At 41.7% G+C, this 25,361-nt stretch overlaps 1 protein-coding gene and 2 pseudogenes across 3 annotated transcripts; 2 read left to right on the forward strand and 1 right to left on the reverse strand.

Moving 5' to 3' along the window:
- The first annotated feature begins 885 nt into the window (after window positions 1-885).
- On the forward strand, window positions 886-2,711 carry LOC101003639 (annotated as a pseudogene).
- Window positions 2,712-3,792: 1,081 nt separating this feature from the next.
- On the forward strand, window positions 3,793-6,716 carry LOC101003284 (annotated as a pseudogene).
- Window positions 6,717-19,140: 12,424 nt separating this feature from the next.
- RNASE10 (ribonuclease A family member 10 (inactive)) lies at window positions 19,141-24,065 on the reverse strand. 3 transcript variants are annotated; one of them, XM_031668273.1, is made up of 3 exons: window positions 23,958-24,065; window positions 23,097-23,197; window positions 19,141-20,200 (listed from the first exon to the last, which is right to left on the reverse strand). In XM_031668273.1, exons 1-3 carry the CDS (start codon window positions 24,014-24,016, stop codon window positions 19,548-19,550), a joined length of 813 nt encoding a protein of 270 aa, XP_031524133.1. In that variant the 5' UTR covers window positions 24,017-24,065; the 3' UTR covers window positions 19,141-19,547. The 3 variants fall into 3 exon arrangements, with proteins under 3 accessions (XP_031524133.1, XP_003901541.1, XP_009209311.1); XM_003901492.5 differs by adding an exon at window positions 22,444-22,486 and having other exon boundaries at window positions 23,097-23,995; XM_009211047.3 differs by having other exon boundaries at window positions 23,105-23,995.
- Between the last annotated feature and the right edge of the window lie 1,296 nt (window positions 24,066-25,361).

A 25,361-nucleotide genomic window follows, 5' to 3' on the forward strand; every position in this document is an offset into this window, starting at 1 on the left:
CCTAAGCACGTCACTGTGAAAATTGAGAACACAGACATAAAAAGATTCTGTAAGCTTTCTAGGAGAATGAAAACATCATTTACAAAGATTCAAAATGGCATCAGGCTTCTCAACAATAGAACTGGATGATAGATGACTCTAAAGCAATGCGGTTTCACAATTCTGCAGAGGAATTGTAACTCTATAATTCCATACTTAGGCAAATTATCAATCAAATCAGAGAATAGAATAAATACATTTTCAGATACGGAAGAACACACAAAATGTACCTCCCAAGCACACTTTCTTATGAATGTACTTGGGGATATGCTCCAAAAAAATTAGGAATAAACAGAGAAGAGTAGACCAAAGAAAAGGAAAACATGGGATCTGGGTAACACTGATTACAGGATTATAGCTGCAGAGCAGACTTATTGAGGCAGAGGCTGAAGGACAAAAATCTCTAGGAAAAACGCAAGTACCTAATGGGAAACACAACTTTATTGAGAAGATAGATGAGTTTGAGGATATACAGCTTGCACAATTTTCTTACAGTGTAAGAAAATTTAAAAGGTAACAATAGGCCGAGTGCAGTGGCTCCTGCCTGTAATCCCAGCCCTTTGGGAGGCTGAGGCAGGGGGAATCATGAGGTCAAGAGATTGAGCCCATCCTGGCCAACATGGTGACACCCTGCCTCTACTAAAAATACAAAAATTAGCCGGGCATGGTGGTGGGCGCCTGTAGTCCCAGCTACTCGGGAGGCTGAGGCAGGAGAATCGCTTGAACTTGGGAAGCAGAGATTGCGGTGAAGCAGAGATTGTGCCACTGCACTCCAGCCTGGCAACAAAGCGAGACTCCGAAAAAAAAAAAAAAAAAGGGAAACACATAATGTTATTTTAAGCTGTATGGTGTTATTGGACTTCCAGAAAACATTGTTTGGATATTTCGAATAATGTAGACAGTTTTCTGCATGCTTCCTGACAAGTGAGGAGACTTGTGGTCTGGTTCTTAGACTTCCCTAGCAGCATGGCCCCCAAATGCCAGTCTCCACTCCCACCTTAAAAGAAGGAATCAAGACTACCTCCTGCTCTGAGACTGGAGGAGACATCAGTCTCTGTAGGCTTGCCAGAGAAGGGAGAAAAAGAACAGCAAGAAGCAATTGAACATGTTGATGAAGTACAAAAAGAAGTAGACTTAATGAACAAGCCAGTGAGGAGATTTTGAAAGTAGAACAGAAATAATAAAAATACCTCCAAGCATTTTTTCAGAAGAGGTCAAAATTGATTGTCAAGATCCCAAATTTTGGGGCAACAACATTTGTCAATCATCTCCAAGTGTCTGCACTGCTTGGGGAGGAGGGCAAAGAGGCACTGCATTATTTGATCAGAGTTGAAATGACAGAATTTGAAAATATTAAATTAGATTACAGAAGAGATTTTTATTTTGATGAAAATCCTTACTTTGAAAACAAAGTTCTCTCCAAAGAATTTCATCTGAATGAGAGTGGTGATCCATCTGCAAAGTCCACTGAAATCAAATGGAAATTTGGAAAAAGTTTGACGAAATTTTGAAGTCAGATGCAGAATAAAGTCAGCAGGAAGAGGCAGCATGAGGCACCAGAGAGCTTCTCTACCTGGTTTACTGACCATTCTGATGAAGGTGCTGATGAGTTAGGAGAGGTCATCAAAGATGATATTTGGCCAAACCCATTATAGTACTACTTGGTTCCCAATATGGATGATGGAGAAGGAGAAGACGACGAGGAGGAGGAGGAGGAGGAAGAATTAGAAGATATTGAAGAAGAAGATGAGGATGAAAGTGAAGAAGATGAGGATGGTGATGAAGAAGAAGGAGAGGAGGATGGAGAAGATGACTAATAGAACACTGATGGCTTCCAACCTTCCTTTTAAAGAAATTTTCTCCAGTTCCTGGGAGCAAGTTGCAGTCTTCCCCTGCCCCACCCCGCTTCTTGTGCTCAGTAACCCTGTTCTTGTGGTCCCTTTTCTCTACTACATGGTTTTCAACTTTTTGGGGGGAAATACCTTGAGCAGAATACAATGGGAGAAGAGCCTCTATCCCCTTTCTATTCTAAATTCACTTTTATCCCTTCCTGTGTGAGCAAAAACTGTATAGAATCAACACCACTGAGCTCTGTGGGAAAAAAGAAAAACCTGCTCCTTTTGCTGTGCTGGAAGCTGGAGGGTGCGAGGGCCCTGCATGGCAGTGCACAGAAGTCTAGCTTCTTTCCTACTTTCTGAATATATTGGGCTCAGAGAGTACACTGTGTCTCTATGTGAATGTGGACAGTTAGCATTTACCAACATGTATCTGTCTACTTTCTTTCGTTTAAAAAAAGAAAAAAAAAAGCTTTTAAAAAATGGGGTTTTAGAAGGTCAGCAAAGGGTGGTTTTGACATGTTTGGCCGGGTTAAGTGGGCATTTTGACAGCATGGCTTCTCCTTTGGGCTGTTTGTGATGTTTGACAGATGTCCTTGCAGTTTAAGATGACACTTTTAAAATTCTCTTCTCATGATGACCTGAGCCCTACCCCTCAATGGGAGAATCAGCAGAACCTGTAGGATCTTATTTGGAATTGACATTCTTGATTGTAATTTTGTTCCTGTTTATTTTTAAATTTTCTTTTTGTTTCACTGAAAAGAAAAGATGATGCTCAGTTTTAAATGTTAAAAGTGTACAAGTTGCTTTGTTACAATAAAACTAAATGTGTACACACAAAAATTAAAAACTAAACATAAAATAACATAGGCTGGGCACAGTGGCTCACATCTGTAATCCCAGCACTTTGGGAGGCTGAGCGGGAAGGATCGCTTGAGCGCAGGAGTTTGACCAGTGTGGGCAACATGGCAAAACCATGTCTCCACAAAAAAACACAAAAAATAGCCTGGAGTGGTGGCACATGCCTATAGTCCCAGCTACTTGGGAGGATGAGGTGGGAGGATCACTGGAGCTGGGGAGGTGGAGGTTGCAGTGAGTTGAGATCTCACTACTATGCTCCAGCCTGGATGACAGAGTGAAACCCTGTCTCAAAATTAAATAAATAATAAAAGAATATAAATATTTTGTATCAATTTTCAACTTTTATAGTCAGTAAATTTAAGTCTTAATTTTGGTTACAGAATTAAATATTAATATTAACAGTCAAGTCAATGTAAAAGTAAAGTATAGTTAACTGAAGGTGGGACACAGAGGAAAAGAGAGTAGAGGAAGAGAGAGTGAAGGAAAAGATAAGGATGCTAATACTCTTATTTTACAAAGTAGGAACTCAAAATACACAGTGCCTACCTGAAAAAGATATTAAAATGATTAGTATAGTATTAAGTTAGCAAAGTAAACAAGAGAACTGAAATATAGCTATATTAGGAGTAGAAGAGGGGAGGGAGGTGGAGTTCAGCTAAACCTTAATATGTTATAAAGTCAACAGACCTTTGATGAATTAGTGAGTAGAGATACTGAGGCAAGAGGTAATAGTGCCTCTTAGGACTTGGAATGGAGTCAAACAGTGGTGGGGGGAAACAAATTCCACTAGAGGGAATTTGTGTGAGGGAAAACAGCCTGCAATTTATTTATTTATTTATTTATTTATTTAAGACAGTCTTGCTCTGTCGCCCAAGCTGGAGTGCAGGGGCGCGATCTCAGCTCACTGCAACCTCTGCCTCCTGGGTTCAAGCAATTCTCCCGCCTCAGCCTCCAAGTAGCTGGGATTACAGGCAGTCACCACCACGCCCGGCTAATTTTTGTATTTTTAGTAGAGATGGGGTGTCACCATGTTGGCTGGGCTGGTCTCGAACTCCTGACCTTGTGATCCACCCGCCTCAGCCTCCCAAAGTGTTGGGATTACAGGCATGAGCCACAGCGCGTGGCCCAAATTACTTTTGCTTGGAAATCACCTTAATGTTCAAAAGAGGGAATACTTAAATAATTATCACATTACATTAATAGAATAAAATATATCTAGTAAAACTTTTTAATGACTACTCAACAATGTGGAAAATTCTATTATATAACAGAATTTTCAAAAGACATAAGTCCTCTTTCCCTTCCTTCCCTTTCTAAACAATTTAGTCCTAAAGCCACCAGGTGGGGTAGAGCAAGGTCATAGACATTGATGAGGAGGGGCCGTCTGGCATGGGAATAAGAAGTCAGAACCCAAGAAAGATGAAGATGTGTCCATGGTGGGGGATGTCTGAGGGGGCTGAGAGAGGAACCCAGCTGGCAGAGTCACAGCCTGAGCAAGTAAAGGAGACATCCACTCAGAGGGGTTGCCTAGTGTGAGATATCCAGGCCCAAATGGCGGACACCTATGTAGAGGGGCAGCCCTGGCACAGAGTGTCAGAGCCAGAGTGGGTAAAGGGCATCCACATGGGAGGGGGAACGACAGCAGCAAGGTGAGATTGGTTACATACTGAAGATGGATGGAATAAGCAACTATATTAAAGAATATGGGAGAAGAAATGTACAAATCAAAAAGTTATAAATGAGAAAATTAAGATACAAATATGGAAAGAGAAAACCTAATATGAGGTTGTGGGGTTGGATTTGAATTGAGATATTGGTATAAATGTATGATTTTCAATATAGTTACATAAAGAAAATACATGTGAGTATGGCTGCTGCACTTAGGCCCTTGAATCGAGCTCTTCTGCAAGTACTGCAGATTTCAGTGTATCCTGGGGTGGGAGGTTCCAGCTCTGCCTGTGGCTGCTAACAGATACCTACTTACAGATAGTATTGTGAAATTAAAAGAATTTCAGCATAAGAAGGTGGCTGTTGCATGTAATCTTCCTGGCACTAAAGAAACCTATTTTAGAAATTTGGAAGAAAAATTGACAAGCTCATCTTGAAGGAGGAGTCGATAACCTTACTTCATTTGTGTGGGTCCCAGGACCATGTGAAGCTGGCTAAAAATGTCATTTACAGGTACCATGCAGAGAACGGAAATATCACTTTGGAGGAGTATAAGTTTGGACCATTTGTCATAAGTCTGTGTTATGGGTTGGATCTTGAGGAGCTCATGAAAGACCAGCATTTATGAGGTTCCTTCTCAGAGTCCACATCATTCAATATTTTGATGGATATGTTAGTTGTCAAAGGCAAATATAAAAGTGCTTTGGAAGTATTGATAGAGATGAAAAATCAAAGTGTGAAATTCACCAAAGATACCTATGTTCTTACTTTTGCAGTTTGCTACAAACTGAATAGCCCTGAGTCTTTCAAAATCTGTTCTACATTAAGAGAAGAAGCCCTACTCAAAGGACAGGTTCTCTCCAGGAAAGCATCCCATTTCTTTGTGGCGTGAACTCTGAATCAGAACCAGGTGGCAAAAGCTATGTCCATTTTTTTCTCAAATCATGAATCCAGAAAGCATAGCCTGCACTAATTTAACTATTATAATCTATGTCCAGTCAAATAATGTTGGAAACCCTGATAGAGATACTAAAAAATGCTGCAGAAGGAAATTTATTAAAATTTGTTAAAAGACATGAATTCTCAGAGGAAGTGCTGGCCAAAGTGAAGGAAAAGTGAAGGATGTGCCTGCCCTTGTGGCCAGATTTAATGAGATCTATGGGAAACTGCACATCAGTGGCCAGGTCACCGCTTGTACTTTGGGTGCGGTGCTCTGCTCTGCCACACTCCCAGGGACAGGAAATCCCATATGTTGCTATTAAACAAGAGGATGATGACCCATCGTACCTTCCAATCACTCAACCAGTCCTTTCTGGCTGAGTAATAATCCTCATTTCAGTCCACCTGTGGATCTGAAGGGCCTGCTTCTAGTGAGTTACTGCCTTCCCTAAGAAGCAGGCATTGCCCTTCAGTAGCCGCTGTGCTGACACTTGGCCTCCTCTTGAAATTCCCAGGTTCACTGAATGGTGGCATGTTGATCTCTGAGAAGTTATGTTGCACTACTGTGAAGGTCTACATGCAAGCACAGTTCCCTCAGAAAGGAGCTTCCCTTGTACATTGCTGAGGATCCTTGAAGGAACATGGTCGGTCTCCAGTCCAGCTTCCAGCACCAGAATGGAATGCAGCAAGCACCATCAGGAATGAATTTCACTACAAGTGTGGTTACTCTGATTTTCAAGGGAGTAATTACTTGTAAATTACATCCCTGCTGAATTCAAGAGGTCTGAAACCCTATTCTATCATGTTAGAAAATAGCCCAGGATTTCCTCACTGCTCTGCCATCATATATTTCTATGACTTGAACCCTCATTTTTCCATACGCAAAACAATAATGCCTATGCGTAGCTGCATATAGATTTGAAATCTTTATTCAAGGTTCAGAAGGATCAGATTTTCTCAAAAATAAGAGAAATAAAAAAGGTTCATAAGAAAAAAAAAGAAAGAAAAGAAAAGAAAAAAGAGAAAATACATGCAAATACATGTGAGTGTGAGTGTGTGTGTGATTGGCTATTTGCCACATTCCCAACTATGTCCACTGAGACAGCCTTAGAGCTCTCTCACCCCATCAGCAATGAGCACTACCTAGCACCCAGATCCAGGTTTCAAAATACTGTTCATCACTAAACACAACCAGCTCACCTTAGAAAAACGACTGGTTCCAGGAGAAGGAAAGTATAAAATGAGCTTGGGCCATCTTGTAGTTTCTAAAAGCAAAGAACTACCTAAATAATGATGGGGAGGTTGGGCATGGTGGCTCATGCCTGTAATTTCAGAACTTTGGGAGGCCGAGTTCAGAGACCAGCCTGTGCAACATAGTGAGACATTGTCTCTACAGAAAAAGAAAAGAAAAGAAAGAAAAAAGAAAGAAAGAAAAGAAAGAAAAGAAAAGAAAGAAAACATTAGCTGGGCATGGTCATGCGCACCTGTAGTCTCAGCTACTCAAGAGGGTGAGGTGGGAGCACTGCTTGAGCCCAGGAGTTTGAAAGCAGTGAGCCATGATCACACCCCTGTATTCCAGCCTGGACAACAGAGCAAAGAGAAGAAGAAGAAGAGAGAAGGAAGAAGAAGAAAAGGAGGAAGAAGAAGGAGGAGAAGGAGAAGGAGAAGAGGAGGAGGAGGAGGAGGAGGAATAGGGATACATCAAAAACACACAGAAGCCCTATAAAACAGCTTCCACTGGCTAATCTGGGACAAATTATAACTCAGTGAATAAAATAGAAACCATGAATCCATACTTATATAAATAAATGGATACTTTTAAAATACAATAAGGATTTAAATACCTACATAGTTTTCTTTTCCTCCTCCTCCTCCTCCTTCTTCTTCTTCCTCTTCTTCTCCTTCTCCTTCTCCCTCCTTCCTACTGCCTCCTCCTCCTTCTCCTTCTTTTTGAGATGGAGTCTTGCTCTGTCACCCAGTTTGGAGTGCAGTGAGGCAATCTCGACTCACAGTAACCTCCGCCTCCCAAGTTCAAGTGATTCTCCTGCCTCAGCATCCTGAGTGGCTGCAACTACAGGTGCCTGCCATCATACCCAGCTAATATTTATAATTTTAGTAGAGACGAGGTTTTGCCATGTTGGCCAGGCTGGTCTCAAACTCCTGATCTCAGTTGATCTGCACCCTCTCCCAAACCCCCAGCCTCCCAAAGTGTTGGGATTACAGACCTGAACCACCAGGCCCAGCTGAAATACTTACATAGTTTCAAAATGCATCCACTACAAAATACTGAGTAGTTCCAAAGAGAAAAATAATAACTTCAGTAGAGAAGGCTGGCAGATTTCATTTTAATCAGGTGAACAAAGTAAACATAATCAATAATAGCTTAAATTGAAATTGAATTGAAACTTAGAGGATGCAGTGGGAAGAACATGCACCATTTTTGTGACACCTCTGCCAAAGATGGAGAATCTAAATCTAATCAGGACAAACCCACATTGAGAGACATTCTACAAAATAACTGGACTGGAATCTTCAAAAGAGTCAAAGTCATGAATCTAAGAAAGCCTACGGAACTGTATGATACCCAACAAGAATAAAGAGACATGACTACTAAATGAAACACATGACTCTGATTGGATCTTTTTGCTCTAAAGAACATTATTGAGACAAATAGTAAAATTTGAGTAGAGTCTGAGTTAGATGGTAGCATAATGTAAATGTTAACAGTAATGTCCTGATTTTGATAGTTATATATGAGAATATCCTTGTTACAAGAAAGGCACACCAAGGTATTCAGGAGTGGAGGCGCATTCAGTAACTTATTCTCAAACGGTTCCGGAATTAAAAAAGAGTTACTTGTGTTGTACTTGCAGTTTTTCTGTGAGATTGATGTTACTTCAAACATTTAAAATTACAGTTCAGAATGATACAGCAACCCTGTAAATAATATTTGATTCCAATTTTTTTTAACATATACATGTTTGTATGTATATTTGCACATAGAAAACTAAAAGTATGCACCTAAATATTAAGGGTGATTAATCTTAAATAGTGTGACTACATTTGACCATGACTTTGTCCTTTTTAGTCTGTATTTTCCTAATTTTTTACAATGAATTGTATTGCTCTTTTTAGTCATTAAATCACTAGGAAAAACATTAGAAAATACAAATAAATTTGAAAATAATGAATTAATTAAAATTGCTCTAAATCTCATCACTGAAAGTTAACCACCGATGACATTTTGACATCTCTGCTTCCAGGATTTTTTACATGCATATATATATATGCATGTATAAGAAAGTTAAATATACATTAGAAAAAATATATATAGAACTTTATTTACAAAGGTAGGCATGTATTTTCACAAAATGAAACCGTAATAAATACACCATAAATTTTTTTCACTGAATTCATCTACATTCTTTCATGTCAACAAATTTAGGCCTTTATTATCCCTTTAGGGATTGAATACTATTTCATTGTTAAACTACTATTTATTTAAATAATCCCTGATGTTGGACACTTAGAATTTTTTTACTTTTACCATTATAAATCATGCTATGATGAACATTCTTATTCATACAACTTTATGCATTTGCCAAATTGATTCCTTAGGATAAATTATGAAAAGTAAAATCCTGGGGTCAAAGATTTAAAAAATATATATTAAGCACTTTTGCTGCATATTATCAAATTGCCCTCTAGGAAGCGTATGTATCAGCATATATTCTTACCAGCCTAGTACCCTAACCCATGACAACGTTAAATAGTGTCTCTTTTCTATGTGAGGAACTTAAAATAATCAGAATAAGCAGTAATCTTTAATATTCCTGGAGATAACTGGATAAGCAAATACATTTCATAAGCTTATAGATGTCCTAAAATGATAAACAGTCTATGGTTTTTAACTAAGTTAGTAGGTCAATTATTAGCCTGGGGATGGGGAAGGGGAGAGGAAGTAAAATAATTCTTTAGTTACTAGATAAAGAAAAAATGATATAAGTGCGGAGATGGAAAAAACACCAAAATGAGCCATTCCAGACCAGAAAATCTTGTATTTCATAACTATATTATCTATTGCTGTGAAACAAATTACTCTAAAACTTAGCAGTTAAAGCAACAAATATGTATCATGTTGCAGTTTCTAAAGGTCAAGAGTTTAGAAGAAGGTTAACTGATAGGTTCTGGTTCAGGGTCTCCCATAAGCTTGCAGTAAAAATGTCAGCTAGGGCTGCAGTCATCTGAAGGTTTGACTGGGGTTAGAGGAGCTGCTTGCAAGATGGCTCACCCACATGACCTTTGGGAGGAGGTCTTAATTCCTTCCTGGTGTTGGCAGAAGACCTCATTTCCCACATGGGTCTCTCCATTGTGCTGCTTGAGTGTTCTCATGATGTGGCACCTAGCTTACCCCCAGAGCAAGTGATGTGAGCTCAAGAGCAAGGAGAAAGCCAAATCCTTTTTTGGACCTATTTCAGAAGAGGCATGCCATCACTTTGATCACATTCTGTTTATTGGAAGTGAATTCATTTCTAGCAGATTCTCTCACTGAGTTCAGTTACACTGAAGGAGAGAGAGATTAAGCTCACCTTTTGAAGGGAAGAGCATTAGTGATGGTGTGGACACATTTTAAGGCCACCATAATAGCTAAAAAACATGAAGCTCTCATCAAGAGCTTCTGTAGTCTCAGATGTTGATGACAGATGGCCAACTAACCACAGATCAAGAAAAGTCAGGTGCAGTGGCTCACTCTTGTAATCCTAGCACTTTGGGAGGCCAAGACAACAGGATCACTTGAGGCCAGGAGTTTAAGGCCAGCCTAGGCAATATAGAAAGCCCCCATCTCTAAAAGATTTTTTTTTTTTCTTGAGACTGAGTTTCGCTCTTGTCGCCCAGGCTGGAATGCAGTGGTGCGATCTTGGCTCACTGCAGCCTGCGCCTCGGGGGTTCAAGCGATTCTCCTGCCTCAGCCTCCCAAGTAGCTGGGATTACAGGCATGTGCCACCACGCATGGTTAATTATTTTGTATTTTTAGTAGAGACAGGGTTTCACCATGTTGGCCAGGCTGGTCTTGAACTCCTGACTTCAGGTGATCCTCCTGCCTTGGCCTTCCAAAATGCTGGGATTATAGGCATGAGTTACCATGCCCAGGCTGAAACATTTTTTAAATTTAGATTTAGAAAAAGGAAGTTGGAAACATAGTGTAATGAAAACATCACTGATTCAGGGACCAGAATATTTGGACCAGGGAAGAGCAAGTGATGGCCGGGCACAGTGGCACTGTAATCCCAGCACTTTGGGAGGCCGAGGCAGGCAGATCACCTGAGGTCAGGAGTTCGAGAACAGTTTGGCTAACATGGTGAAAGCCCGTCTCTACTGAAAATGCAAAAATTAGCCTGGCGTGGTGGCAGGTGCCTGTAATCCCAGCTACTCAGAAGGCTGAGGCATGAGAATCGCTTGAACCAGGGAGGCAGAGGTTGCAATGAACTGAGATTGTGTCACTGCACTCCAGCCTGGGCAACACAGCGAGACTCTATCAAAAAAAAAAAAAAAAAATTGTGAGTTCAACTAGATATACACACATTGAACACCTACAATGCACAAGGCATTGTGTTAGTTCTACTGGGTATAACCAGAGAAGTTACCTAAGATAAGCTAGTAAATGTTAGAACTACAATTTTAATGTAGTTCTGGAATCTTCAATCGAAGTTACTTACCTAAGATAAGCTAGTAAATGTTAGAAGTACAATTTCAATGAAAGTTCTGGAACTTTCAGTTGAAGTTCCAGATTCCATGTGCTTAACCATTATGCTATCCTAACATTCTAGAGTCTACCCTGCCCACCTGCCTGAACTGATCTCCAACCTGGGCCCTTGACCTTCAGCTCTTGGAGGGCTTCAAGAAAAATGAATTCCCTATTCCTTCCTTAGAGCATGTTCTTGAGTTAGTGATTTATTGAAGGAGTGCTCTTAGGAGAAACCTGTACGTAAAAAGCTAAACAAAGAAGTGATTTTAGCTAAAGGTTCGTCTCAAGCCTGACCCCATGGGGAGCTCTAAAACATGACAGATGCCATAAGATTGAGGTAAGAGGTCTAAGTTCTTACACATCCATATCAGCCAGTCATTGGCTGTGGGCTACTCCTGGGGAAGGACATAACCTTTTAGGCATTGTCAACAAGGAGACCCCCATAGGCTGGAGGCTATGCTCTGGAGAAGAATGCACCTGTGAATTTTTGACAGGGAACAGTCAGCAGCTGCGGGATGGCTGCACCTCCCTGGTAAGGGAGATCTGTATGTATCAACTGTTCTCAACCTTACAAATATATCATTTTAACCCCAGTCTTCTAATACGGTTGCTTGCTGTATGTTTGGTCCTTAGCTAGACCAGCTTTCCAGCGCAGTTCCCAGGGCTGGCTCTAATCACATCGCCTTCCTTCTTCCTATCACAATTTTCCCCTCTGGATCTCATTTGTGGATATGTTGCAAAGCCTGTTTCTTTTGTTTTGTTTTGTTTTAATGACTGTGTACTCAGTAAGTAGGTAGCACAGTGCCAAACGCATGCAAAAGCATTCATAGAATAAGGCTTATTTTGCTTTTTTCTCTTCTTCTTGTCACCTTATAAATGTGCTGAAGATTCCATTATTTGAAGTTAATAATTTTATATCCTTGTGTATAGGATTATGCAATAAGTTTAGAAGGATATAATTCCAAACACTAACCTCATGCTAGTGCTGGCGAGCTGACATTTTCAAACACTGGGATATCCCAGTACCTCCTGAAATCCTATTTCCATAGGTAAATGGACTATTAGGTCTCAACATGAGACTCACATTTCCCTCATTGCCCCTGTTGCTTAGCCTTAATACCACCATTTTCCTCTTCCCCTTACCTTTCCCCTAAATCCAAACTTTACCTGGTTTCTGAATCATAATTCTTATAAAGAATCAGCCCAGCTGCTCCTGGAAGTGACATCTCCGGGATGTGAACCACTTTCTGAAAACGAAGTGCAGCCCAGTGCAAAAATGTGAAGAGGAGAGAAAGGCAGGTCTACGGGTAGGATACAGGGAATGCAGGCAGGAACATCAACAAATTCCACACTAAATCAAAGCATTGCTGAAAATGACAGCAACTCTGTGCCCTGGAGTTCCTTTTGACCCCACCAGCAATGAATCTCTGCTGGATAACGTAACTTCATTCCATGGGAAGGAGAAGGCTTGAAAAGAACCAACTGAGTCTACCCTGCCTAGTAGACTGAGCACTTGAGGGAGGCAAGGAGGTGAGTTCTTGTCGAGGGCCTAATAAGGACATAACACATGAGACATTACCTTGGATACAGCCACAACCAGAGTTGCCTCTACTGTGTGTGGCCCTGGGCTAAATTTTTTTTGGCGGAAGGGTGAGGAAGAGGGCCCTATCTATATAAACTGTTTCATGTTTAAATATATTACAAAATTTATGAGCTCAAGTGAAGTATCATGATTTGTCAATGAAGTTTTAGAATAATGAGAAAAGAAGAGATACTATATATATTTCTATATTGTCCAATCAGTGTATATGGAGATTCTTTGGGGTGTCCAGATATCATCTCTTCCTGTTAAATCTAGGAATCATTTCTTCATGCTCTTTATTGTGAAAAGTACCATTCTTGAATAATTTCATGTCGCCAACCACAAGAAAAAAGTGTATAGCACTGCTACAGCTCTTCAAAACCTATTTAAATTGAAACAATTTGTATCTTCTTGCCTCTGTAGTTTCCTAGTGCCATTTAATGCCGGTTATAGTGTTACCCATGACAGGGAATTATCCACTGTATGGCCTAAATACCAATTCCCAATGACTCTCTCAAAGGTTACTTTATTACTTTACATTGTTGATGATGATCACAAATGCAAGTCTTATCCAGAATATGCAAGTCTTATCCAGAATATGCAAGAAAATGAGAATGATGATTAATTTTCAGGCAATGTAGAATTTGCCATTTGGAATTTTGTAGTATAAACATAAAACATATCTTCTAATCATATTTTCTCTTGAACTCTTTAAGCCATAATTACTGCATTCCTAGAACATGACCTCTTTCACAACTAATCACATTCCTACCTTCCACACATCGCCACCAGCAAGGGACCTGTTAGCAGAGTGAAAAAAGCATCCCGTTCATGCAAGGAGTGATTATCCTTCATCTTGCACAGATTAAGACCAACCCAAGAGAGCATGTTATCACCTACCAGTTGGAGGCAAGAGAGAACATTGATAGGAAATGCCCCACTGGGGCTGGGAGCGGTGGATCATGCCTGTAATCCCAGCATTTTGGGAGGCCAAGGTGGGTGGATCACTTAAGGCCAGGATACATACAGACCGGCCTGTATGTATCCACACACAGACATGGTGAAACCCCGTCTCTACTAAAAATACAAAAATAAGCCAGGCATGGTGTCATGTCCAGCTGTACATGCCAGGCATGCGCCTGTAATCCCAGCTATTTGGGAGGCCAAGGCCAGAGAATTGCTTGAACCTGGGAGGCAGAGATTGCAATGTGCCAAGATGGTGCCACTGCACTCCAGCCCGGGCGACAGAGTGAGACTCCCTCTCAAAAAAAAAAAAAAAAAAAAAAGAAGAAATTCCTCATTGGCACTGAGGAGCAAGAGTCTCAAAATCCTTACAGAAGACAGGAGTAGTCACTCCACACCTCCACATGGTATGTATCTTACAAAAGGAATGAAGTAACTGCGTGTCAGCAGTGGGGAGTTCACAGGGTAAGAACATGTACTGCTACTACCCCTGGGTGCTATAGACCAGAATTAGCAAAAGCCAGCAAAACAGCAAAAGCCTCCACACATGCAGCTCAAGCCTTAAGATCAGTAGTAAATGGTCACCGGTGGCCCAGAGTCCTGGATGCATCCTGTGTCCAGGATATATTTGAATCATCCAAAATCAGGTGTTAGCACCTTTCTGATGGTCCACTCTGGTGATCTCACACACAAAAAAATACCACACCAGCCAGAAGGAGAAATCCTTTTACCAGGCCACCCTCCTGGAACCAGGCCCTGGCCTTAGGGCCCCAGAAGGACCCTCTTAGGTGCAAGTCTAAGAACTCCTTTTTTTTTTTTTTTTTTTTTGAGACAGAGCCTCCTCATTCCATAACCCAAGCTGGAGAGGAGTGGTGAGATCTCTGCATCTCTGCTCACTGTAACCTCCGCCTTCCAGGTCCAAGCAATTCTCCTGCCTCAGCCTCCCAAGTAGCTGGGATTACAGGCATCCGCCACCATGTCCAGCATTTTCTTTTTTTTTTTTTGTATTTTTAGTAGAGACGTGGTTTCACCACGTTAGCCAGCACGGTCTCGAACTCCTGACCTCAGGTGATCCACCCACCTCAGCCTCCCAAAGTGTTGGGATTACAGGCATAAGCCACCATGCCTGACCAAATCTCAGAACTCTTTTGTGGCACCCAGTTGATCACACATGGCAGTGGGGAGACAGTGCTCCAAAGGGGAGAAATGGGACCCGGGCCCACACCGGTCCTAGGCTAAGCTCAGAGCACCCTAACCACATGGCTGCTGGCCTCAGCCAGTCCCAGATACTGTAGCAGGGGAACCTCAGCCAGTCCCAGATACTGTAGCGGGGGAACTTCCTATGTGGAAGGCACTCCAAAGTATAGGGGAGCCCTGAGGGCAGTGGCCCTGCTTGCTCAAGTCTAAGGACTCTACTGGCCCTAGAATATAAATTTTGTGGCCATCCAAGAAATGAAATTTAATAAGATCCCACATATCTGCATACTGCCAACAACCTGAAACTCAAACCTGTGCTGACAGTCTTGCCCTTCGTGTTATAGTGCTGCTTCCAGAAGGACTCCGTCAAAATACCATGGGCAGTGAGCCCTGCAACATCACCACCAAATGCAGCTGCCATTCACTGAACCCTACCGTGGGCTGTTCAATCTCATCTAATCCTCATAACAAACCTATAAAATAGGTATGATCGTTATCTAACTTTACTGATAAGAAACCTCAGATTCTGAGAGCTGAGGGCAATTCCCAGAGTCACAACTGGTTTTTTTTCGAGGGGCAAAGCTGAGATATTCTCACATCTATCCCAAGAATTGGTTCTTTTCTCCTACAGCACACCACATCAGATTAGTTAATAACCTGAGCAGTTCAACATCTTTGTTAACACTTTTGAAACATTAATTCACAGAAAAACTGGTAGGCTCCAAGATGCCTGGACCCCACCTGATGTCTAGGCTCCAACTCAGACTAATTAAACCAATATTGCTAGAAGAGGGCCCTGGAATTGTTTTTAATTAAAAAAAAATTAAACTCCCCAAGGTAATGTTTTGTTGTTGTTTGTTTGTTTGCTTGTTTTGAGACAGAGTCTTGCTCTGTCGTCCAGGCTGGAGTGCAATGGCGTAATCTTGGCTCACCGCAACCTCCACCTCCCAGGTTCAAATGATTCTCCTGTCTCAGCTTCCCGAGTAGCTGGAACTACAGGCTTGCGCCACCATGCCGGGCTAATTTTTGTATTTTTAGTAGAGATGGGATTTTGCCATGTTGGCCTGGCTGGTCTTGAACTCCTGACCTCAGGTGATCCACCTGCCTTGGCCTCCCAAAGTGTTGGGATTACAGGCGTGAGCCACCATGCCTGGCCAGTAATGTTAATAAGCAGCAAAGTTCAGAACAACTTAAAACACATTTTTTTTTTTGAGACAGGGTCTCAATCTGTCAGCCAGGCTGGAGTGCGGTGGTGCAATCATAGCTCAGTGCATCTTTAATCTCTGGGGCTCATGCAATCTTCCCACCTCAGCCTCCCAAATAGCTGGGATCACAGGCATGTGCCACCACGCCTGGCTAATTTTTATATTTTTTGTAGAGATGAGATCTCCCTGTGTTGCCCAGGCTGGTCCTGAACTCCTGGGCTTAAGTGTTCTTCCCACCTCAGCCTCCCGAAGTGTTAGGATTACAGGCATAAGCCACCACACCTGACCAAAAACTTGTACAGAGTGTTCTGAAGACAATATTTGAGTGTCTTCCAAACAGCAGAGGAGACATCCCTTGGCCAATAAGTAAATAGTCATTGATTAATAAATGTGTCAAAGAAGAATATAGAAGAAACTTATAATACAGATCCTTCCACAAAGATGCTAGTGGCCTAACTAGGATCATATATGGTATACTCAAATTAATTAAGGGCTAATTAAATAGTTATATATAGATCCCACAATTTCTTACTTGAAACTTTTGGGGCCAATACATTTTGGCCAACATTTTCAGATTTTAAAAAGCACCAGTGTATGTTAAAGTGTGTATGTTTATATCATATATGACTAACACACTCTTAGAAGGGCCTACTCATAATAAAACACAGTGATACTACCACAGTGAAATATGTAATGGTCACATAGCATAAATAAAGAAGATAAATAGCCTCACATTGTCAGTCTAGTCAGGTGTCATATCTAAATGAGTTTTGGGGCCACTTTGAAAAAAAAACTTTCCATTTTCAGAGCTTTAGAGATTTGGGTACTGTAGATAAGGGACTGGGGATCTGTCATATGGGCTCAACATAGATCCTGGAAGTATAGAGAGGAAGCGACATTGGAATTAGAAGACTTGGCAAAAGTCTTGTGAATGAGGCAGAATTTGAGCTACAGTGAGTTAATTTTCTGTCTCTGGGAGGTGAGGTCCCACAATGCCTTGTCACCCTATTATCAGCCATGGAAGCTATATTTTCCTGCTTGAGCCACTAGAGGCCTGTATTTTGTAAATGCTTTCCTGAGATAGTCTACATGGTCAGATTAAACAGAAAAATGAAAACAAAACAAAACAAAAAAACACATGACCACTGAGATTTGCCCAAAGTGAAGACCTGGAGGAGATGAGCATACTCATCAAACAGCGCCGGAACCCTTAGGGAGAGAAGCTGGAGGGAACCTGAAGAGGATGGAGCCACATCAGAATACTACAGAATACAGGCTTTAATCCCTGGCTAATTCCATTCTCTTGATAATTCACTCCATACAATGGAGACCTTTCACATTTCATTCCTAAATCCTTGGTTCACCTACCAGACAGATCACTAACATGGCCGATTTTCTCTGACGCCTATTCTTCTTTCCCCTCTTCCCATCCCATTTCTCATTTTTTTCTCCCTTGCCTTAGATAATCTTTTGTCTCTTTCCCCAGACAGGGATTCGCCCTCAGGAATCTGCCTTGGCTGAGTCATCACCTTTCACCACTTCATCACCACCTCTAAAACATCAGGGTAGCCCACAGATAGACACATACTTCCTGTCCACTATTATTAGAATTACTTGGGAGATAACACTGTTCCTAAGAGGTTATTGCTGGAAGTGAGTCAGAGGTATAAGGGATATATTGAATCAGGGAAGTCTAGGAGGATACTAGAGTGGTTGCCTGTCTGTGAAAACAGGAAGAATAAAGTAAACTGGAGAATAAAGAAAGAAAGAACAGAAAAATGCAAGCCAGGTCAGAGTAAAGCAAACCGTTCTTCTCTTCAGTCTCCCATTTACGTATGTCCCTGACTTGGTCTATAATAGTCTAGGAATGTGAAGCAGAGAAAAACTCTAAGGGAAGGAAATCTCAAAATCCAGTCACACAGTGAATCCTTACAGCTATGTTCTCAGATTCCTCTCCTCCCTAAGCATGACTAACTACACTATTTCTCATTTGAATTTAGAGGAAATAGGCTGAGGGCAGCCACTTGCATCTTCTACGTATCCAGCCACACAGCTTCTCTTCTCCTTGACTAAGTGTGATACCTTCTCTGCTGAAATTATTCTTTCACCAACTTTCTTGTTCTTTAGAGCAAGAAAGCGGAAATAATGCTGAATGAGAAAAAGCCTGTCTCTTATCCCATTCATTCCACATCTACTGGGCACCTAATATAAGCACTATTCTGCTTCTGGACATAATTCAAAAGATTGCTCACTCTCACTTTCTCTCTTTTCCTCTTTTTCTCACTCTCTTGACCCACCCTCTTCCAACTCCCTGTGCCAGACTCTGACTATAGGACTAACATCTGCTTACATGACTGACTATAGGACCAACATAGCATAAGTGATCAGTATCGGCTGACTGAATCTCTAAAAGGACCCAGATAAAGAGAAGGGAAAGCCCAAAAAGAAAAAGAAGAGGAAAGGGAGAGGCTGGGCGCAGTGGCTCACACCTGTAATCCCAGCACTTTGGGATGCCGAGGTGGGTGGATCACCTGAGGTCAGGAGTTCGAGACCAGCCTGGCCAAAATGGAGAAACCCCGTCTCTACTAAAAATACAAAATTAGCTGAGCATGGTGGCGCATGCCTGTAATTCCAGCTACTCGAGAGGCTGAGGCAGGAGAATCGCTTGAACCCGGGAGGCTGAGGTTGTGGTGAGCCGAGATCGAGCCATTGCACTCCAGCCTGGGCAACAAGAGTGAAACTCTGTCTCAAAAAAAAAAAAAAAGAAAAGAAAAAAAGAAAAACAGGAAAAATAAACGAAGAAAAGAAGCAAAGGACAAAAGCAAAGGTAAGAGATAAAAACAAGAAGCAAAGCAAGGAGGCTGGTAGTAAAGGATGGGAAGAAAGAGAAAAGGGCAGTGAAGGGTCAAGAAAAAAGAGTTCTATCCTTGCTCCAGCCCATGTTCTATCTTGGTCTACAGCAGCACACCACCTCCCCAGCAGACCCCCAAACCTAGTCCCTAAATTTTTGCCAGCTCAGAAAAGGAAGCCTGATCCACATGGTCCTCCAGAAGCCGTCACGGATAGAATCACTTTAACTGCATCCACAACACAGAAGTGCAATTGTGCAAAACCCAAGAGTGTTATGTGATTGTTGTAGAGGCTCAGGGTGGGTAGCAGGGAAGAACATGGGTAAAGGATACACTAAACTCTTCCAGTCCACATCCAGAGACAAACTTAGAAAAGGAGACAAATCGATGGCCAGGACTACAGTAGGGACTACAGCAGCTCTTCACTTACTCCTTTCCAGGGTAAGGGAAAGGAGAGACGGAGAGCTGAGAGAAACGAGGCATCATCACCTTATTTCACCATCTGTAATCCTAGGAACAAAATGCAAGTTGGGTGACCCACAAGGCAAGGAAGAATTACATCTGCATAATACCTAAGACCAGGAGAACTACATGCGAAAGAAGAAGTAAAAAAGGAAGAGGAACAGGAGAAGGTGAAGAGTAAAAAGATGATGAGTTGCTTCATTATCCAGTTGGTAACTGGAGTTTCACGTCATTACAGGTTATAATAATGTGCTTTTTTATAACAGAAGTTAGGTAATTGCAGTTAGGAGTGACCTGGTCTGGTTTGGACAGCTCGCACAATGTCAAATCAAAAGGTCGGGAGCTTTTGTGACATTTTCCCCCCTTGAGCTCACAGGCAATGACAGGACTGTTACAGACAGCTTTGACTGTCTTTAGATCCTCGTGGATGAATGCATACTGGGCTATGCAACTCTGATTGGGCTCCTTCATCTTGTGTGCCATCATTTCATTGCATTCTCTATCTGTCTGGTCAAGCCTAAGATAGTCTTTGTTGCTCTGAAAGAGAGCTGAGGCTCTGAGCATCTTGTTTCCTCCAACCTCATCTTCATTGAGGATGGGATCTTCCGGCCAGCCAGGTTGCACCACTTCTTTGTTGCCAAGTACCAGCGTTTCTGTGGTTTGGGTGCCCTCTCCCTCCTCAGTGGCCTCAGTTTCGTCCTGTGAGTCACTGGACCAAAATTCATTGAGCGGTTGATCACTCTCCTCCAAGACTGCTGCAGCCATTTGAAGCCCCAGCCCCAGGCCCATCCCCAGGCCCAGCATCAGCATCAGCAATATGAAAAAGATCTGCACCAGATTCAGCTTCATTTTGCCTGGAGAGGAAGCGGGAAATGGAAGAACGTGACTTTGAGATCAAAATTGGCTCCAGTAGAGACTGTAGTCTCTCTAAGCCCTACAGCATTGTATTTGGGATCTCCTCTCCCTTCTCCACATTACCCTCTTCAAGGCAGTGATTTCTCTTTCCTTTCCCATTTCTCTTGTTCTTCCCCACCACATTCCCTGTTGCTGTGTAATAAAATGTGGAAGTTTCCTCATGTTCCTTCTCTTGAAGACTAGGAAGATGACCAGGGGAAGCAGTTCTGGGGTAATTTACATATGGTAAATCAGTGAGGAAAGTTGATATCAACTGATTTTTTTTTTTTTTTTTCTTTTTGAGACAGGGTCTTGCTCTGTCACCCAGACTGGAGTACAGTGGCACCATCATAGCTCACTGAAGCCTCAATCTCCCAGGGTCAAGTGATCCTCCTGCTTCAGCCTCCCAAGTAGCTGGGATCACAGGCACACACTACCATGCCCAGCTCTTTTTTTTTTTTTTTTTGGAACGAGTCTTGCTATGTTGCCCAGGTTGGTCTCGAACTCCTGGGGTCAATTAATCATCCCACTTTGGCCAAAGTGCTGGGATTAGAAGTGTGAGCCACCATGCTCCTGACATCAATTGATTCTTAAACAGAAATTCGTTCCAAATAACCAGAGAATGATTGAGAAGACAAGTATGTACAGTGTCACACTCTCCTTTAGGGAAATTCTTGTAGAAAGCCTTATTCTCAACCTAGGACTAGATTTACCACAGAATACCAGCTCTTTATTTTTATCCCAAATTTGCTTTTGCTCATTCAAGTATCTATTACTCTCCTTGCTACCCACCTTCTCCACAAAAGATAAAAAGGAATAGAAAAAGTACCACAGACCATTCTTACTCCTAAGCTGAGGCTGGAGGGAAGATGTCCAATTTTATGTCTCAGGCCCCTGCTGAAGCTGTATCTTGTCAAGACAGATTCCTTCTACTACTAAAGATCTCTTAACACCTGGGTAGTCTTGCTGATTAACTTTGTACTCTCAGGGAAGAAATGGAATAAGAATGAAACCAAAGAAAATCAAACAATTGACCTGCTGCGGGTTCCCTTACTCATAAAGATCCTAAGGAGGCCAGGCTTGGTGGCTCATACCTGTAATCCCAGCACTTTGGGAGGCCGAGGCAGGTGGATCACCTGAGGTTAGGAGTTCAAGACCAGCCTGGCCGACATGGTGAAACCCCATCTCTACTAAAAATACAAAAATTAGCCGGCATGGTGCCACACACCTGTAGTCCCAGCCACTCGGGAGGCTGAGGCACGAGAATTGCTTGAACCCAGTAGAAGGCCAAGATGGTGCCACTGCACTACAGCCTGTGTGACAGAATGAGAGTCTGTCTCAAAAAAAAAAAAAAAAGATCCTAAGGAGAGCTGAGCATGCATCTTTGTCCTGCTAGGCCAGTCTCATCCCCTTAACAAAGAGAGACATTCCCTGCCAGAAAAAAAAAAAAAAATTGCTATGAAGAACATTATTGAGGCAATTGATAAAATTATAATCTCTGTAGTAGATAAGAGTATTATGGCAGTCCCCCTCATCCACAGGGAACATGTTCCATGACCCCAGTGAATGTCTAAAGCCCTATATGCACTGTTTTCTTCCTATACATAGATATCTACATAAGTTTAATTTATAAATTAGACAATGTGTATTAACAACAACTAATAAAATAGAACAATTATAACAATGTACTGTTCAAATTTTGCAGATAAAAATTCTTTCTTACTGTAGATTTTACCAATTGCAGCATATGCTTCCCCCCCCTTTCCTTATTAAGTTGAGAAACTTTCACCTTTTCACTTAAAGGGAGCAGTTTACGGGTTCTTTTTGAATATCTGAATTGCCAGCATCATCATTCTTGCACTTTGGGGCTATTATTAGGTAAGATAGGGGTTAGGTGAACACAAGCACTGAGATACCTTGGTGGTGCATCTGATAACGGATACTAAGTCGCTAATGGCTGGGTGGTGTCTACAACATGGATACACTGGACAAAGGGATGATTCACATCCCAGGTAGGATGCAGTGAGACAGTGAGAGATTTCATCACATTACTCAGAACAGCATGCAACTTTAAATTATGAATTGTTTATTTCTAGAATTTGCCATTCAATATTTTCAGACCATAGTTGACCGTGGGTAACTGAAGCTGGGTAGGGAGAACCACTGTATATATGTGTTTGATATACTGAATGTAAAACTGTACCTTGATTATTTAAGAAAAGATCCTTCTTCTTAGCAGATGCACACTGAAATATGAAGGAGGAAAAGAGCACAATGTATGCAATATACTCTCAAATGCTTCAGAATATAGATATATGGATGTGTATACATGTGTGTGTTTACAGAGAGAGAAAGAAAATGATAAAAAATAAATAGGGGAGCCTGGGCACAGTGGCTCACGCCTGCAATTCCAGTACTTTGGGAGACTGAGGCAGGCAGATCACTGGAGTCCTGGAGTTTGAGACCAGCCTGGGCAACATGGTGAAACCCTGTCTCTACAAAAAATACAAAAAAATTAGCCTGGCATGGTGGTGTGTGTCTGTCGTCCCAGCTACCCGGCAGGCTGAGGTGGGAGGATGGTTTGAGCCCAGGAAGTTGAGGCTGCAGTGAGCCACGATCCAACTGCTACACCCCAGCCTGGGCAACTGGAGTGAGAATCTATCTCTAAATAAATAAATAAATAAATAAGGGAAGTTTAAAAAAATAATGTATCTGGATAAAGAATATTCATGAGTTCCCTGAATTATTATTGCAATTTTTCTGTAAAGTTGAAAATATTTTTTAAAAAGTATTTATTTTTAAAAAGAGAGCAGCTCCATGTTGTTTCTTGAGGCACCCAACACCTCTGTGACTTACCTACATACCTAAGAAGCTGCAGAGATTCTTGTGTCCTCTCGTTCCCCAAGTTCTTCCCTCCCAGGGTTTCCTTCTTCCTGAGCAGTGCCCTGGCTGCTAGTCTGAAGAAAAGTGGTTATCTTCGGTGGTCCACCTGCTCTTAAACACATACTTACTTCCTAAACCCACCCCCTTTTTCACTTCCTCGGCCTAGCACTGATCAAACACACTCAGCCAATTGTTTCTGTTCCCATAAACACTTTGAAGTGAGGCTATCTGGGCACTGAGACAGATCCAGACATCCAAGACAGGAAATGTCTCCAGCCTGGGAAATTGCAGACAGTTTTGTTTCATGCATCAATTGTTCTGCTCCTGAGTTACACCCACTATCCTGTGGTTTATGCAGCCTGATCTTGTGCATGAATTTCAAGTTTAGTCTTTTCTTGTATTTGCTACATGTACACATGTACTTCCTTTAATTCTCTCCTATAATTTCTGCAGTGTCAAGATCTTTGGCCTTTATTTGGCCATCTCTCCAACATAATTATTTTGCTTTTCACACTTTACAAGTGTATTATGACAAGATTTAGAGTATTTGAGTCAAAATCATGAGTTTTCACATATCTTTACCTATACCTTTATCCAGTTGTTCACTCTCTACTCCCTCTTTCCATTCCCCCAGCCAATAATCACATTCCCATAAGAATATCCAGATTTTGCAAATCTGATCATTTAGCCCTAGATAGGAGACTATCCAAAGCAGCACTATCCTTATCAGTCCCTATAGTCTGGGTGAATAAAACCAGGAGGGTTACAACATTGATCCTAAGGTTCACTTCTTTAGCAAAAATTGACATTATGAGATAATATTTTAAAAATCACCCTGGAGACACTTTCCTCTTCTCCCCGACCGGAGGAGCCGCTCTTTCCGCGCGGTGCATTCTGGGGACCGAGGTCGAGCACGCCGCTGCCGCCGTTGCCTGAGGGAAGCGAGAAGAGGCCGCGACCGGGGAGAAAACGCGGAGTCGCCGCTGGAGAGAAGTGGACTCCCTACCAGCAGCCGCCGCCAGAGAGGCCCGCCCACCCGTTCGTCCGTCTCCCTGCCCCGTTCACAGTGCAGCCTGCTTCTGCAAAGTGGTACGATCGAAGGGACTAGGTTTTCATTGAATTTTGTGTTGAAGACAGTAAGGATGTTAATGTAAATTTTGAAAAATCCAAACTTACATTCAGGTGTCTCGGAGGAAGTGATAATTTTAAGCATTTAAATGGAATTGATCTTTTTCACTGTGTTGATCCAAATGATTCCAAGCATGAAAGAACGGACAGATCAATTTTATGTTGTTTACGAAAAGGAGAATCTGGCCAGTCATGGCCAAGGTTAACAAAATAAAGGGCAAAGCTTAATTGGCTTAGTGTCAACTTCAATAATTGGGAAGACTGGGAAGATGATTCAGATGAAGACATGTCTAATTTTGATCATTTCTCTGAAATGATGAACAACATGGGCGGGGATGAGGATGTAGATTTACCAGAAGTAGATGGAACAGATGATGATTCACAAGACAGTGATGATGAAAAAATGCCACATCTGGAGTAAGGAATATTGTCATCACTTGGATTTTGAGAAAGAAAATAACTTCTTTGCAAGATTTTCTAATTGAGAGAATTCCTGAGTTGATAGCTCTAAAGGCAGATGTTGTATTTGCCTACTTTAACCCATTTTTCAACCTGTTTGTTTTTTAAAAGGCTTCACTAAGGGTTGATATGTACCATTGTATGGGGCAATTTTAAGTCAGCTAAGGCAATAACCTTATGCATGAACATTTCCCAGACTTTCATGAAGCTGTTGAGGTCCTAGGCAATTGATGCAGCTGTTGTGATAAATACATACATCTCACCTAAGTCTCCTTTTCTTCATAACATAGATACTGACATGATAGGAAGCTCTCAGCTTAGGGAAAGAGAACTAAATTTTAGATTATAGAACATGGATTCAAAAGTGGCTGGAACAAATTGGCTGACACCTTACTGGTAACCTGCCATTCCTCTGGTGTTACCCTTCAGGATTGTTCCACTAAAATTTATTTTTCAAAAATTTACTTCACATCATTCTATGTAAGTGTGTATCTTAGCTAAAACTAGAGAATGCCCTAACTTAGATGGTTTTTGAAGCCTATACATTTGGTATGTTTGACCCTTAAGCTTTTACATCTCTTAGCGTGGAGGACGAAGAAAGCTGTACATTGTTGCTTAAGAGTCTGTACATTTAGACCAGATTTGTATTTG

The sequence above is a fragment of the Papio anubis genome, chromosome 7, assembly GCF_008728515.1.
Source record: "Papio anubis isolate 15944 chromosome 7, Panubis1.0, whole genome shotgun sequence".
Classification (NCBI taxonomy): Eukaryota; Metazoa; Chordata; class Mammalia; order Primates; family Cercopithecidae; genus Papio; species Papio anubis.

What these genes read in the sequence shown, in the direction of transcription:
- RNASE10 (XM_031668273.1), bottom strand. Translation starts at nt 24,016, where the DNA reads ATGCACCGCGCGGAAAGAGCGGCTCCTCCGGTCGGGGAGAAGAGGAAA. An exon ending in AAGAGGAAAGTGTCTCCAGG is followed by an intron (nt 23,198 to 23,957) that starts GTGATTTTTAAA and finishes ACTTTTCTTCAG; the next exon opens with ACTAGCAGCCAGGGCACTGC. An exon ending in GCAGCTTCTTAGGTATGTAG is followed by an intron (nt 20,201 to 23,096) that starts GTAAGTCACAGA and finishes CTTCCTCTCCAG; the next exon opens with GCAAAATGAAGCTGAATCTG.